Here is a 13200-nt window from a genome sequence, read left to right on the forward strand (position 1 = left end):
CTCTTTCTCCCCCGGCTGTACTAGCTGTAATCCTATCTCTCGTTTGCTCGCACTCGTCGTCCGTCTCGCTCAGTCCGAGAGATGCCCAAGTCCGAAAGCGTATGCGACCTGTCTCCCATCTCGTAGTGTGCGACGTCTGGCGTGAAAGAGCGAGCGAGCGAGCGACGACTTGCACGGCGAGAGCGACCGAGAGGACGAGGGAGGCGTTGCTGGCTCGCTTCGTCGCCCACACGCTGCCCGTCGCCGAGCTCGACGGTGAGCACCGTGGACGCATGCTGCAGCACCTTGCGGCCATGCTCGCTCCCCCGCAAGCGCTCGCCGACCGCGCAGAGCGCGTCGCGCCCTCATCAGCGGCCCGCGGTGGGCGACCTCTGTCGACTGGCGACAACGACCTGTGGACCGGCGTGCGACCTCATCATGGACTCGAGGAGGGTTGAGGAGCGCTTCAAGTGGGCGGTAGCGCTCTGTGAGCCTCGTACGACGTGTGAGTCCTCGTCCTCCCCGCCTCCCTCTGTTTGGCCCCCCTCCCCCTCTCCTCTCGCTCCACCTGCCGACGCGACACGCGACTCAGGTGGTCAGTGGAGCTGACTTGGTCCTTATGCAGGTCGAGCGGCTGCGCAGGGGCGGCGGGCGACGTTCCTCACGGCGTCCGGCTCGCTGTCGACCTCGAGCCGGTTCGTCTGCATCCTTGTACGTCCCCCTCGCTCTCGTTCTTGGCCCCGAGGCCTACAGCCGGGTCTACAGTCCGCCCTGAACCACGCGCTGACCCTCTCGACCTCGCGCCGCAGGTTAGCCGAGCCCGCGATGGCATCCCCTCCTTCTCGTCCCCGATAGCTCCCCCTCGTACCCTTCCTGCGTCTCGCGACGGCCCCTGTCGACGCCGAAACGCCCTCTGTAGGATATGGACGGGCCCCGGATGACCAAGCTGCCCGCCCCGTGAACGCTACTCGTCCCGGCGGCCGACCAAGCCGAGCCGCCGAGGACGGGTCTGACGAGGCCGCGCCCGCCCTCTTTGCCCTCGATGGGCAGCGGGCGCACCTTGGTGAGCCTTTGCGCACGGCAGCGCCCCCTGGGGCCCGTCCGTGCGCTCGGCCACCTACAGAAAACAGGGGGATTCTGCGCACCCTCGCTCAAACGCTATCTCTTGATCTAGCAGGGTTACGGCCTTCTGCTCGCGCCAGGTCGGACGAGGAGGTGTCTGCGGTGCAATCGAGCGCGTTTCCCGAGCTACTTTGTCATGTGCAGCGAGAGTTGGCCCCCTGGCGTCCTCCCTCGACTCCGAGGTCGGCGAGGGCGCGAGAGCTCTTCCTTCTGGCTCGTTCTCTCGTGAGCTGTCTCTTTGCGTCTCTGAGAGTGGCTGCCTGAGCGTCCCAAGGCGAGCCGACACTTGTGAGCGGCGCAATCCGCCTCGTCGACCGCTCACGGCCAAGTCGCTCGCGAGGCTCGACGGTCGCCAACCGCCCAGCACGCCGCTCGCTCAGCCAGGAACCTGCTCGCAAGGCCCAGCATCATCCGCTGCGCCGGCTCGCCCGTGCGCGCGTGAGCAATTCGCCGCCCGGGTTTGCTCCCTCTCCGGGAAAGTCGGCTTGGTCACGATGGCCGCCACGGCCTCGCTCTCGCTGTGAGCCGGGTGCAGCTTGAGCCTGTCCTCTTCACTGCACAGCTCGCACCCTGGCCTGCTCCGCACCCGCTGCCCTTGCGCTCGTCGTCGCCCTCGTCATCACCCTCCTCGTCTCCCCCTCCTCCTCCCCCTCCTCAACGTCGTCCACCCTCGCCATGTCGACCAAGGCCGCGCTCAAGATCGTGCCGCGCAAGCACGCCGCTCGAGGCCATGCCCACCACGGCTGGCTCAAGACGTTCCACACCTTTGTGCGCCCCCGCCCCTTCCCTCTCTCTCTCGAAGCGAGCTGACCGTTTCCCTCCCTCCCGCCCGCCCGACAGTCGTTCGCCTCGTACTACGACCCTGCCTTTAGCGCATGGGGACCGCTGCGCGTCATCAACGAGGTGCGTCGTCCCTCCCTCGCCCTCGTCGAGCGAGCAAGGCGAGCTGACCTCCCTCTCGCGCAGGACCGAGTCGACGCCGGGACCGGGTTTGGCACGCACCAGCACCGCGAGTTCGAGATCTGGTCCTACATCGTCGACGGCGAGCTCGAGCACAAGGACTCGATGGGCAACCTCGAGATCATTAGGCGCGGCGACATCCAGAGTGCGTCCCTCTTTCTCGCCAGCCGCTCTCTCCTTCTGGCGTCCAATTGACCCTCTCTCTCTCCTCGTAGTGACGTCGGCCGGCACGGGCATCGCGCACAGCGAGTACAACCGCAACCCGAAGCAGGACGTGCACTTTCTCCAGATCTGGGGCCTGCCGAGCACGCGCGGCCTCTCGCCAAAGTACTACAACCGCCGCTGTTCCGATGCCGACAAGCGCGACCAGCTCGTCAAGGTCGTCGCACCCGCCGACTCGGAGGGCGTCAGCGACGAGCGCGACGCCGAGGGCCCTGCGCCGGTGCGTCCGACTCGTCCTCTCCCCTTCCTCTCCTCCACCCTCTCGCTCACATTCCTTCGCCCGCCCACAGGTGCACGCCAGCCTGAGCATGTACGCCTCGATCCTGTCGCCCAAGTCGTCGGTCAAGCACACGCTCGCGGCGTCGACGACCAAGGCGTACGTGCACGCGATCATGCGCAGCGGGTACCGCGGTCCGACCGTCGCGGCGAGCGACAAGTTCGAGGACGGCGGCGCTCGGGTGCAGCTCAACGGTGGGCTCATGCTCGAAGAGGGCGACGGCGCGTTCGTGACGGTCGTCGGCGGGACCGACTCGGCGGCGAGGGAGGTCGAGCTGCGCAACGTCGGCGAGCGCGACGCCGAGTTCCTCCTGTTCGAGATGAGCGACTAGCCGCTCTCCGTACCATGTCTCCTTGCACTGCAGCTCGTTCTTGCCTATCGAAAGCGGGCTGTCGAGAGAAGCGAGAGCCTCACAACTTGGGCCGGCAGGCTCGCACGCCGCTTGGTGACGCTCAGCCGGCTCGACCACACTGCCACTCTGCGCGACGAGCCTACAGCCCCACTCGAGGCCCCTCTGTCTCGCTAGAGCCCGCCCACGCACCACCCGCGACCCGCACGCCGCTCCCTGCGCCTCTCGCACCACCCACCCCGCCCCATCGCCGTCGCCCAACTCGGCGCCGCCCCCGCCTCGCACAGCCTCACTGCCCGCCCAGCAGCCGCACCACTAGCACCACACGACCATGTCGGGCTGGTTCTCCTACTTCACCGGCCGGGGCGCGTCCGCCAAGGACTCGACGCGCGAGGCCATCGTCAACCTCCGCGAGCACCTCCTCATGCTCGACAAGAAGGAGGAGTTCCTCGGCAAGAAGATCGACGACGAGGTCCGCAAGGCCAGGGCCAACGCCACCACCAACCCGAGAGGTGCGTCGCCCGCCTCTCTCCCCCTCCTCTCCCCCGAGGTCGATAAGCCGCCGCGGCCGGTCGCACTGCATGGATGGGGGCCTGCGAGCGACCTTACTGAACCTCGATACCCGTCTACAGTCGCCAAGGCCGCGCTGCGGCAGAAGAAGCTGTACGAGCAGGAGCTCGAGAACATCGCCGGCCGCAAGATGACGCTCACGACCCAGGTGCGCCCGCCGGCTCTCCCTTGTGCGCCCGTCTCGCGCGACAGCTACTGACTCTCGGTACGCGCAGGTTAACGCGATCGAGTCGGCCAACATGAACAAGGAGACGCTCGAGGCCATGAAGCGGGGCGCAGACGTCCTCAAGGGCATCCACGGCAAGCTGTGCGTGCTGCCGCGCGTACTCATCTACGAGCGACAACTGACAGCTCGTCGCGCCCCTGCAGCAACGTCGACAAGGTCGACGCGACCATGGACGAGGTCCGCAACCAGCTCGAGCTCACGAACGAGATCTCGCAAGCCATCTCGGACCCGGCCGGCATGGGCATCGACGTGCGTCCCACCTCTCTCTCTCTCCTGCACGTCGACGTCGTACTGACATTCTTCCTTGCGACGCAGGTCGACGACCAGGAGCTTGCCGACGAGCTCGCCGAGCTCGAGCAGGAGGAGCTCAACAAGCGGTTGGCCGGCGCCGAGGCCGCGCCGCTCCACGCTCCGAGTGCAGCGGTCCCTGCAGGTGCGCCCCCGTCTCGCTCGTCGTCTTGTCGAGAGCGCGGTACTGATGCGCTCGTACGTCTGCGCAGCCGCCTCGAAGACGCCGGCCCAGAGGATAGAAGAGGACGAGGAGGAGGCCGAGCTGCGAGAGCTGCAGGCGCAGCTCGCCATGTAGGCGTCGCCTGCGTCGCTCGACTCGCCTCTCCCTCCAACACCGCGCCCTCGTCCGCCTCGCCTCGACACGTCCTCACTACTCGTCCGACCAGCCGCCGGTTCCACCTACGCCTTTCCCTGCGCCCCTGTCGTTACCTCACCTTGCGCCACTCTTCTACAGTCGACTCGCCTTCGTCTTGTGCGTGCCTCCCGAGCCACTCGTCCCGTTCCCGCCCCCCCTTCCCACCTCGATCCAGACTCAATTCGTCCCCCGTCGCCAGCGCCTTTGTCACCCCTCCTCGTCCTCGTCCGACCGCACCGGTGTGCTGTAACGCGTAATCTCTCTTAGTCGCAGTCGAGGGACTGGGCGAGAGTCGAGAGAGCGAGGCTGGCGCGTTGGCCTCTTGCCGGGGTACGTGCGCCCCGACCTCCTGGGCGTTCGTCCGCGGACTCTCCGCTCGGCTTGCTCTTGGCTCTCGACCGCTCGGTCAAGCTTCGCCGCTCTCTCTTTGCCTCTACTGCTCGCTTCAGATGGGCATCTCGGGTGCCCAAGAACGCGCGTGCTGTGGCTTTGCGAGGAGCCAGTGCGTCCCCTCTCTCTCCTCCTCCTCGTCGCAGCCCGTCTGACTTTCTCCTCGCCCGACGCAGCGTCGCTGTCCTCGTCTCGGTCGTCTACTTCTTCATCCTCGCCGTGCTCGCTGCAGTCGCTCGGCGGCAGGTCGGCATCCTCGCGCAGGCCTCGACGGCCGAGGGCAACAACGAGTCGCTGTGGCAGAACCCGCTCATCATTAGCCTTGGTGCGTCCCTTCCTCCTTCCTCTTCTCGCCTTGACGACGTCGACCTGACGCGAATGCCCCACGCAGCCTGCGCCCTCGTCTTTGCCCTGTTCGACCTCGCCTGCCTCGCGCTCCTGTGGCTCCTGAGCCGCTCGCACGACGAGCCCACGACGGCGCTCAAGTTCTCCTGGGCCGGCACGCTCTTCCTGTGCGTCGTATGGCTCACGCTGTGCGTCGTCGGGTCGTACCTGTCGTTCGGCGAGGTCAAGAGCGAGATCAAGCAGGCTTGGTCCGTCAAATCCCGTCTTTCTTGGTCCAGTTTCGGCACGCACTGACTCCCTCTTCGCTCTGCAGTGGCACCCTCGACACCCACTGCTTCTCGACGTACGAGGCGATTCAGTGGACGTCAATCATCGTGCGTCCCGCTTTTCCTCGTTCCCGTCTGTGTCCTTCGCCTCGTCGCTCACGCCCTGCTCTCGCAGATGGAGATCGTCGGCCTCGGTCTCGCCGGGTGGATGATCGTCTCGACGGGCTCGCACGTCCACCCTGGCTTCTTCCACCCGTCGACCAAGTCGGCTGCCACGCGCTCGGGCGGCAACGGTACCTCGACGACGCGTCGCCGCGCCGCCCAGACGGACGAGGAGCACCAGCTTCTTGCCGCCGACGGCGGCTCGAGCCTACGAGCCACGGGGCCCGACTCGTACAGCCTTGGCCGCCGCTCGTCGAGCCGCAGCCGTCCCGCCTCGCGCCGCAGCAGCGTCGGCGAGCATAGCCTGCGCAAGTCGCGCCCTCACCACGGCGACGAGCTCGAGCTCGAGCGCGGCAGGAGCCGCGGCCGGACGAGGGACGAGCGCGCGAGCAGCGTCGCAAAGCGCGAGATGCGCCGGGTGACGGAGGAGGCCGAGCGGGCTGTGCGCTCGCTCAGCCATGCGCGGCGGGCGGCCGAGCGGACGGCGAGTCGGGCGGCAACGTCGAAGAGGACGACGGACTCGAGGTCGAGGTCGAGGTCGAGGTCAAAGGCGAGGCGACGCAGCGACGAGGAGCGGTCGATGAGCAAGGCGTCGCGAGGAGGGCCGAGGAGCCGGTCAAGGTCGAGGGCGAGGCGCTCCTTCTCGGATTCTTCTTCGTCAGCCGCCGACTCGTCGGACGAGGACCGCCGAGGCGGCGAAAGGCGTGCAGATTCGAGGGGAAGGAGCAGTTCGAGGCGGCGACGGTAGCTGCGGTCGGAGGTTCGAGAGGAGGAAGAGCGAGCGTTCGACCTCGCGCCTGCAATCTCTCATGGCGAGCCTGATGAGTGTACGAGAGTGCTGTGTCGCTCGCTCTCACGCTCGCTCGCTCAGTCGAGAGTCGGTCGAGCTGCCGTGCACCGCCTCGTGACGGCGAGTTGCCCCTCGTCTCCCACACTCGCCTCGACCAGCTCGAGCGCGCGCACTTGGCTGCCAGCATGACCGCCGATGAGCTCGACCTCAACGAGCTGCACGTCGACGACGAGCTGCCCCTGGACGAGGACGTGTGAGTCTCCGCTTCTCATCTGCTCAACCCTCCTGCGGCCTCCCCACCGCCTGTGCCGCTGTGGAGTGAGGCGTACTCTCCACTGACACCTCATACGCAGCCCGCAGCTGGTCGAGACGTCCACCAAGGTGCCCATGACCATCGTCACCGGCTACCTCGGCTCGGGCAAGAGCACCCTCCTCGACTACATCCTCAAGGAGCAGCACGGCCGCCGCATCGCCGTCATCATGAACGAGTTCGGCGACACGAGCGATATCGAGTGTGCGTCTCCCCTCTCTCGCTTCCCCTCCCCCGTCCCCCTCCCCCACCTCGACTTCCTCGCTGATCTTGCCCCGGCCTACAGCCAAGGCCATCTCGGTCCAGTCCGACGAGGCCCTCGTCGAGGAATGGCTCGAGCTCAACAACGGCTGCCTGTGCTGCTCGGTGCGCGACACGGGCCTCACCGCCATCCTCAACCTCATGGAGAAGAAGGGCCGGTTCGACCAGATCGTCCTCGAGACGACCGGTCTCGCAGATCCAGCACCCATCATCCAGGCGTTCTGGAACGAGCCGGCGCTGAACTTGGGTGCGTCCCTGTCTTTCTCTCGTGCTCTCGTGCGGTCGACAAAAGACGAGCGACTGACCTCGCTGGCCTCGCCGCGCAGACGTCTCGCTCGACGCGGTCGTGTCGGTCGTCGACGCAGCAGGTATCGAGAAGGTACGTCCGCCGCTGAACCTCGATTCTCTGATCGTCATTGACCTTGTCGCCGAGCAGCAAATCCAAGATCCTCGACCAGACGGTTCGTACAACGAGGCGCAGCGGTTCGTCAACCCCATTCACAGCCTCTCCCCTGCGCTCGACTGACGAGATTCGTCACGCTTGCAGACAAGTCGCGACGGCCGACGTCATCTTGCTCAACAAGGCCGACCTTGTCACCCCGGCCGACCTCGAGCGAGTCGAAGCGCTTCTTCGGTGCGTCTCTCAGTCCTCTCCCTCTCTCTCAGGTGTCTCTTACTGATTCTCAAGGCGCTGCACTGCAGGACGATCAACTCGACGGCGCTCATCCACCGCACGACCCGCTCGGCCATCGACCTCAGCCTGCTCCTCGACCTCAACATCTACGCCGCGCCGAGCGCGCCGTTCCGCCCCGAGACGCTCGCGCCCTTCTCGCAGCCCGACGCGACCGACTCGTGCGACGGCTGCGCGACGGGCAAGCCGCACGAGCACGCTCCCGCCGCAGCCTCGTCGTCCTCGCCGCACGCCAACGACATCTCGTCGCTCACGATCCCGCTCCCGCCCTCGCTCCCCTCGGTCACCGGCCCGACCTCGGCGTTGTACGCCCTCCTGTCGTCGCTCCTCTGGGAGGGCACCCTCCCCGGCGCCCCCTCGTCATCGTCGACGCCCGACGCGTTCGACCTCTTGCGCACGAAGGGGTTCGTGCGCACCGACGACGGGCGCGAGTGGGTCCTCCAGGGCGTGCGGGACATCTTTGACTTTGCGCAGGTGCCGGCCGAGGCGACGGCGGCGGCGCGAGCGGGCGAGAGCGAGAGCGCGGGCGAGGGAGAGGGAGAGAAGACGGTGCAGCCCAAGGTGGTCCTGATCGGGCGAGGGCTCGCCGACAAGGAGGGCGTTCGAGCGAGGTTTGTGCGGGCTCTCGAGGAGGGCGTCGCGCGGGAACGGGCGTCGCTGAGGGAGCAGGACGAGGAGGAGAGCAGCGGTGGCGAGGAGGACGACGAGGACGAAGAGATGGGCGAATAGCGCCGCGAGCGTGCTGCGACGAGAAAGACCCTGTACAGCGAGGCAGTGATACAGCGCTCGAGAGGACCAGATCTACGACAGCGAGACGCTCCTTCGACCGGGAAGGAGAGAGACGAGGGGGGGTACGGATCGAGAGAGAGAGAGTAAGGGAGGGAAAGGGGGACGAGGGGTAGACAGAAGCGAGGGCGAAGAGTGAGGTGAGGGCAGAGAAAGACATTGAGGTCAAAGATGGGAGGTAAAGGAGGGAGAGAGGGCGAGAGGGCGAGGCAGCGGGGCAGGCTTTTTGCGACGACCGAGACGTTCGGCAGGGCTCTCACTGTGTGCCAGAGCGAGTCAGTCAGGGCGTATGTGACGCTTAGAGAGAGAAAGAGAAGAGAGAAAGGGAGACGTACGCCGTGGCCGACGAACTGGTACAGGAGGCTGCGCATGAGGCCCGAGAGGTGCTCAGGCGAGCTCTGGTAGCTCTGCATCACCATGGCGAGGCCGAGGCTGCGAGTGCGAGTGCGACGAGGTGGTCAGTACGGCGTGCTAGGAGGAAGAGAGAGGGCGAGAGGGCGAGAAGAGGGAGAGAGAGAGAAACGAGGGAGGGAAAGGGAGTGCACGGACCTCGTCAAGAGGACCTCGCCGCCGGGCACGAACGGCACGTAGCTCTTTGCCCTGAGGACGCTCCACACGCTCTCGAGGCCCCTCGGCAAGACGTACATAGCGAGCTCGCGGCGGCGCTTCTTCTCCTCGATGAAGAGCGGCAGGCCGGTCGACAGGCCGGCGAACCAGTACCACGCCTTGTGGACGACGAGCTGGCGGATCCAGGGCGGGACTCGCGGCGAGAGGTAGATGTGCCGCTGAAGGCAGACGAGGCCTTGGAAGAGGGTGACGAACGAGGCGAGGAACGAGCACGAGCGGAGCGTGCCGAGGAGGGACTTGAGGAGGAAGGTCGACGGGCTGCGGGCAAAGGCGAGCGTCAGTTCGTAGGCCAGGTAGGGACGATCTCGGGCGAGAGGGCCACGTGCGAAAGGAAGAGAGAGGGAGAGAAGGGACGTACCGCTTCATCCAGGCCTTGCTGCGGAAAAGGAGCGGCGGGACAAAGTGCAAGCCGGCGTAGACGGGCGCGATCCACCTGCAGCGCGTGACGTCCTCGCTCGTCAGGACTTGCACAAGGAGGAAGAGGAAAGAGCAAAGAGGAAAGAGTCGGACGCACCGGAACACGTGCTGCCACCTATCGACGCCGTTCCACGTACAGCTGTCCATCCACGGGTGCACGACGGCGCACGGCGCGAACGGCGGGCCAAACTCGCCGTCGTGCTCGGCGGCGTGCGCGTACGCCTCGATGCGCGCCGCGCTGAGCGCCGTCGCGCCCCGGCCCCACGTGAGCGCCTTGCGCGCCGTGTCCGGGTCGAACGTGCCCGTGCGGTACGCCGACAGGTTGACGGGCAAGCAGGGTTCAGAGACACGCTGTGGCGGGGAGGGGGAGAGGAGCATTAGATGGCGCTCTCGAGAGGGGGCGAGGAGGGAGAGAGAGAGGAAGCGGGAACGCACGCTCGCCTGGGTGATCCAGCGCCGGTAGCCCGACGGGAGCGCTTCGGGCGCCATCTGCAGGCACGCGCATGACTCGGTGAGTAATCGATCGAAGTAAGACGAGAGAAAGGGCGGGCGGGAGATGCCAAAAGATGAGGGCGAGGGAGAGAGAAAGAGAGGAGGAGGGACGTACGAGCCACGCGTACATGATCTGGGCGCACGACAGGCCAAACACGATGACGCTGACGTTCTTGACGCGGATCTTGTCGCGCGCCTTGAGGTCGTTGTACCGCCCCTGGAGGCCGCGCACGAACAGCTGCTGGCCGATCGTGACGCGGCGCGAGGGCTTTTCGGCGACGACGGCGAGGCCCGACACGAGGCCGGCGATGGCGGCGTGCCAGGGCTCAAAGTGCGAGGGCCCACGGGCGCCCGGGTTGTACAGGCGGAGCGTGTGCAGGGTCCACTTGCTGCGGGACGGGCGAGACGGGGTCAGTGCGGCCGCGCGAGGCTGAGATGCGCAGGGAGAGCGGGACGCACTAGAGGAAGGTGAAGAGGCCGAGCATGCTGCCAAAGCGGATGACGTCGGTGCCGAACAGGGCATGGAGGATCAACTTGGACGAGAGGCCCCTGCGCCCGTGAGAGAGAGAGAGTCAGTGTGGGCGAGCGGGGGCGAGGGAGGAAGGGACGGACCGCTTGCGGGTGAGGCGCAGGACGAGGATGGCAAAGTTGACGGCAGCTCGCAAGGACGAGCCGAGGATGAGCGAGCCTGTGTCGAGGGGGGGAGAAGAGTGAGCGGGAGGGACGAGCGAGGCGAGGAAAGGAGAAGGAAGGGACGCAACGGATGCCGCCGCGCAGAGCGTGAGCGAGGACCTCGTCGTCGTCCTTTGGGCGGTACTGCCTGCGGTCTATGCGGGACCCGCGGCGGTAGATGTGGGTCGAGAGGTTGCGGACGCCCTCGCGGTCGAGCTGAGCGAGGTTGGACAGCGAGAGCGACTTGCGCAGCTGGCCGTACGACTGAGCGAGGGTCGGTGTGGCGAGGGGTTCGGGCGAGGCGGTGCGGGTCGAGTCTGGGCTGTGGTCGCGGTTGGTGAAGGACACGGACCGGGCAGTGCCAGTGTGGGGAGACGACGGGGTCGAGGGGAGCGGGCTCGCCGGTTGCGACGGCGGCGAGTTGGTCGGGTCGGCCATGGTCGGTCAGTCCCAGTGTGCAGGAGCACAGTCCAGCCGAGCGAGTGAGGCGGGAGAGAGGAGGCGAGGAGAGGGAGAGACCGGACCAGTTCGACTTGGTCGCCGAGATCGCCTGTGCCCTCGTCCTCTCAGCCACCCACACTCCAGAGAGAGATGAGCTCGACCCAAGCAGTCCGTACAGCCTGGCACCACGCCGCAAATGCCTGGCCAAAGGACCCCTTCCGGCCGAAGCACCTCTTCGCAGACGCCATCCGCGCCGCCGCCGACCGCCAACTCGCTCCCTCGGCCACCTTGAGCCCCGAGCAGCTCCGAAAGGCCACCAATGCCGCAGTTGCCCTCACCCGCATCGTAGAGAACCGCGCACTCAAGGCCGTGCGTCCCCATCTCTCCTCCTCCTCCTCTCATCATCGAGCTCACTCTTCTCGCCTGCCTCCTCTCCCCTCTCGATCGACCACCGCACCCTTGCCACCGACACAGTACCCGATGACCGACCGCACCTCCAAGCCCGCCAGCTTCCCCAAGCACTACGCCCGCATCCTCGACTCGGTCGAGCGCGCAGAGCGTGGCGAAACGTTCCAGCCCGGACGCCTCGCCCGCTGGTTCAACTTCCGCTGGAAGTAGCTCTCCCGTCTCTCTCTCTCTCTGTCGCAGTAGACTCTCTCTCCCTCTCCCCTCCCCTCCCCTCGCGCTGTATGCCTGTACCCCCTTTCGCAATGTCAAACCTCGCCTTCTCGGAACCCCTCCTCCTCGTGCGCTCCCTGCATCGACATGTTTCCTGCCCGCCTCGAGAGCACCCTGCCCGGCTCGGGAGCAGACCGAGAGCGACCGACACGAGAGCCGCCGATGAGGGCCATCGTCGAGAAGCCGACCGTCGTGGCCATGGCCCGCATCGACTGGGGCGCCTTGCGGTAGACGTGCTCGAGGCTGACGATCGACGCAAAGATCTCGGACAGGGCGATGAGGATGTAGGACGGCGTCTGCGAGGCGAGGAGGACGCGGTTTGAGAAGGTCAGGTCTCGGTCGACGACGGGACCTCGCGACGAGGACGAGTGTGAGGGCGCACCTGGATCCAGACGTTGAGGTCGGGGACGAACGGCTCGACCTCGCACGTGGCGGCCTCGTTGCCGCACGCCGAGCGCTTGTAGATCTCGTGCTGGACGAGGGCGGCGCACATCATGGCGAGCGCGCCGCACGCAAAGCCGGCAAAGATCTTCTTGACCGGCGAGAAGTTGATGCCGGCGCGACGGAGGGCAGGGTAGACGAGCAGGTCCATGATCGGGATGAGGACTGGGCGCGCGCGAGGGGGGGGCGAGGAGGGTCAGGACGGGGCTCGAGGAGGCTCGAGGGAGAGCGAACGAGACGCACTGAGGAGCGCGAACGGGTCGAGGTTGGACAGTACATCGTTCGGGAGCCGTGTGTGCTCATGACGGCGGCCTGCGAGGTCAGGTTTGTTGATCTGGACCATGCGGACTGCAAAAGGGCGAGGAGAGTCAGTACAAGGCCCGAGCCAGACAAAGGAGAGGGCGAGACGCACTCGAGAACATGAACGGGTCGACGTTCGAGAGGACGACGTCGACAAGGTCGTGTCGAGCATGGCGAGGGCGGCGCAGGCGCGCGCGAGCGGGCCCTCGTGACGCCCAAAGAAGAAGAGCTCGCCGCTCGCTCGACCATGCTCGAGGCCGGGTACGTCACGCCGCGTCGGCCATGTCGGCGTCGGCGTGCGCAGGCGAATGTGCGGGTGCGAGATCGAGCTGCGTCAGGCTCGCGACGTGTGCGAGCTGGGCACTGTCGGCGCGGCGGGGGGGCGGGGGTCAGTGTCGTCGCGAGCGGGAGGGAAGGGGAGAGGACAGAGGCGACGGACCGCCTGCGAGAACACTCGAGTTGGAGCTGCTCGACGAGCCAGTGCTGGTCGTCGACGCTGAGGTGGGCGTTGGGAACTTGGGCGACTTGGGCGTCGAGGGTGCGGAGGGTCGAATGGAGGGCGGCGGCCTGGCGCGAGAGCTCGAGTTTGGGGTCGGGGTGGTGTGCGTCAGGCTCTGCTGGGTGTGATGAATCGGCTGGGTCGGTTGCGCTGATGGTGGACGGCGAGGACGACGACGAGGCGAGGTGGGCGAGGCGGACGACCGAGGGGAAGAGGGTCGCGAACTGGGCCGTGTCGAGCGGGGCGGGCGCAGGTGCGGGTGCTTGCGGTGCAGCTGCCAT

General features: G+C 66.8%; 8 protein-coding genes across 8 annotated transcripts; 4 read left to right on the forward strand and 4 right to left on the reverse strand.

The window, feature by feature from the left end:
• Positions 1 to 305: 305 nt before the first annotated feature.
• On the reverse strand, positions 306 to 938 carry RHOBADRAFT_64626 (uncharacterized protein). The gene is made up of 3 exons (XM_018418530.1): positions 789 to 938; positions 605 to 690; positions 306 to 484 (listed from the first exon to the last, which is right to left on the reverse strand). The coding sequence occupies exons 2-3, from the start codon at positions 684 to 686 to the stop codon at positions 348 to 350; spliced, it is 219 nt and encodes a 72-aa protein (XP_018273006.1). The 5' UTR covers positions 687 to 690; positions 789 to 938; the 3' UTR covers positions 306 to 347.
• A 725-nt stretch (positions 939 to 1663) lies between these two features.
• On the forward strand, positions 1664 to 2936 carry RHOBADRAFT_34415 (uncharacterized protein). The gene is made up of 5 exons (XM_018413191.1): positions 1664 to 1869; positions 1942 to 2004; positions 2068 to 2206; positions 2277 to 2503; positions 2574 to 2936. Exons 1-5 carry the CDS (start codon positions 1777 to 1779, stop codon positions 2889 to 2891), a joined length of 840 nt encoding a protein of 279 aa, XP_018273007.1. The 5' UTR covers positions 1664 to 1776; the 3' UTR covers positions 2892 to 2936.
• Positions 2937 to 3235: 299 nt separating this feature from the next.
• RHOBADRAFT_34417 (uncharacterized protein) lies at positions 3236 to 4614 on the forward strand. The gene is made up of 6 exons (XM_018413192.1): positions 3236 to 3421; positions 3542 to 3627; positions 3695 to 3786; positions 3849 to 3954; positions 4021 to 4138; positions 4206 to 4614. Exons 1-6 carry the CDS (start codon positions 3241 to 3243, stop codon positions 4289 to 4291), a joined length of 669 nt encoding a protein of 222 aa, XP_018273008.1. The 5' UTR covers positions 3236 to 3240; the 3' UTR covers positions 4292 to 4614.
• A 1855-nt stretch (positions 4615 to 6469) lies between these two features.
• RHOBADRAFT_24824 (uncharacterized protein) lies at positions 6470 to 8345 on the forward strand. The gene is made up of 7 exons (XM_018412653.1): positions 6470 to 6557; positions 6658 to 6818; positions 6901 to 7122; positions 7202 to 7254; positions 7312 to 7358; positions 7423 to 7509; positions 7578 to 8345. The coding sequence occupies exons 1-7, from the start codon at positions 6490 to 6492 to the stop codon at positions 8293 to 8295; spliced, it is 1356 nt and encodes a 451-aa protein (XP_018273009.1). The 5' UTR covers positions 6470 to 6489; the 3' UTR covers positions 8296 to 8345.
• A 22-nt stretch (positions 8346 to 8367) lies between these two features.
• Positions 8368 to 10998, reverse strand: RHOBADRAFT_51936 (uncharacterized protein; the record flags this gene model as incomplete). Its single annotated transcript, XM_018416090.1, has 10 exons — positions 8368 to 8386; positions 8704 to 8784; positions 8902 to 9237; positions 9338 to 9412; positions 9494 to 9747; positions 9832 to 9885; positions 10004 to 10277; positions 10348 to 10437; positions 10501 to 10576; positions 10650 to 10998. The coding sequence occupies 10 exons, from the start codon at positions 10996 to 10998 to the stop codon at positions 8368 to 8370; spliced, it is 1608 nt and encodes a 535-aa protein (XP_018273010.1).
• Positions 10999 to 11151: 153 nt separating this feature from the next.
• RHOBADRAFT_42175 (uncharacterized protein) lies at positions 11152 to 11619 on the forward strand (the record flags this gene model as incomplete). Its single annotated transcript, XM_018414018.1, has 2 exons — positions 11152 to 11370; positions 11476 to 11619. The coding sequence occupies 2 exons, from the start codon at positions 11152 to 11154 to the stop codon at positions 11617 to 11619; spliced, it is 363 nt and encodes a 120-aa protein (XP_018273011.1).
• RHOBADRAFT_51938 (uncharacterized protein) lies at positions 11260 to 12919 on the reverse strand. The gene is made up of 6 exons (XM_018416091.1): positions 12860 to 12919; positions 12533 to 12783; positions 12364 to 12468; positions 12062 to 12285; positions 11476 to 11975; positions 11260 to 11370 (listed from the first exon to the last, which is right to left on the reverse strand). The coding sequence occupies exons 2-5, from the start codon at positions 12540 to 12542 to the stop codon at positions 11715 to 11717; spliced, it is 600 nt and encodes a 199-aa protein (XP_018273012.1). The 5' UTR covers positions 12543 to 12783; positions 12860 to 12919; the 3' UTR covers positions 11260 to 11370; positions 11476 to 11714.
• On the reverse strand, positions 12218 to 13200 carry RHOBADRAFT_51939 (uncharacterized protein; the record flags this gene model as incomplete). Its single annotated transcript, XM_018416092.1, has 4 exons — positions 12218 to 12285; positions 12364 to 12468; positions 12533 to 12783; positions 12860 to 13200. 2 exons carry the CDS (start codon positions 13198 to 13200, stop codon positions 12687 to 12689), a joined length of 438 nt encoding a protein of 145 aa, XP_018273013.1. The 3' UTR covers positions 12218 to 12285; positions 12364 to 12468; positions 12533 to 12686.

Source organism: Rhodotorula graminis (genome assembly GCF_001329695.1).
Source record: "Rhodotorula graminis WP1 unplaced genomic scaffold RHOBAscaffold_3, whole genome shotgun sequence".
Lineage (NCBI taxonomy): Eukaryota > Fungi > Basidiomycota > Microbotryomycetes > Sporidiobolales > Sporidiobolaceae > Rhodotorula > Rhodotorula graminis.

Coding starts and splice junctions, on each gene's coding strand:
- RHOBADRAFT_64626 (XM_018418530.1), bottom strand. CDS start 686: ATGCAGACGAACCGGCTCGAGGTCGACAGCGAGCCGGACGCCGTGAGG. Junction 485..604: donor CCCCTGCGCAGCCGCTCGAC/CTGCATAAGGAC, acceptor ACGAGGACTCAC/ACGTCGTACGAGGCTCACAG.
- RHOBADRAFT_34415 (XM_018413191.1), top strand. CDS start 1,777: ATGTCGACCAAGGCCGCGCTCAAGATCGTGCCGCGCAAGCACGCCGCT. Junction 2,207..2,276: donor TAGGCGCGGCGACATCCAGA/GTGCGTCCCTCT, acceptor CTCTCCTCGTAG/TGACGTCGGCCGGCACGGGC. Junction 2,504..2,573: donor ACGCCGAGGGCCCTGCGCCG/GTGCGTCCGACT, acceptor GCCCGCCCACAG/GTGCACGCCAGCCTGAGCAT.
- RHOBADRAFT_34417 (XM_018413192.1), top strand. CDS start 3,241: ATGTCGGGCTGGTTCTCCTACTTCACCGGCCGGGGCGCGTCCGCCAAG. Junction 3,422..3,541: donor CGCCACCACCAACCCGAGAG/GTGCGTCGCCCG, acceptor ACCCGTCTACAG/TCGCCAAGGCCGCGCTGCGG. Junction 4,139..4,205: donor GAGTGCAGCGGTCCCTGCAG/GTGCGCCCCCGT, acceptor ACGTCTGCGCAG/CCGCCTCGAAGACGCCGGCC.
- RHOBADRAFT_24824 (XM_018412653.1), top strand. CDS start 6,490: ATGACCGCCGATGAGCTCGACCTCAACGAGCTGCACGTCGACGACGAG. Junction 6,819..6,900: donor CGACACGAGCGATATCGAGT/GTGCGTCTCCCC, acceptor CCCGGCCTACAG/CCAAGGCCATCTCGGTCCAG. Junction 7,510..7,577: donor CGAGTCGAAGCGCTTCTTCG/GTGCGTCTCTCA, acceptor GCTGCACTGCAG/GACGATCAACTCGACGGCGC.
- RHOBADRAFT_51938 (XM_018416091.1), bottom strand. Junction 12,286..12,363: donor CGACCCGTTCGCGCTCCTCA/GTGCGTCTCGTT, acceptor GCGCGCGCCCAG/TCCTCATCCCGATCATGGAC. Junction 11,976..12,061: donor ACCTCAACGTCTGGATCCAG/GTGCGCCCTCAC, acceptor CTCGCCTCGCAG/ACGCCGTCCTACATCCTCAT.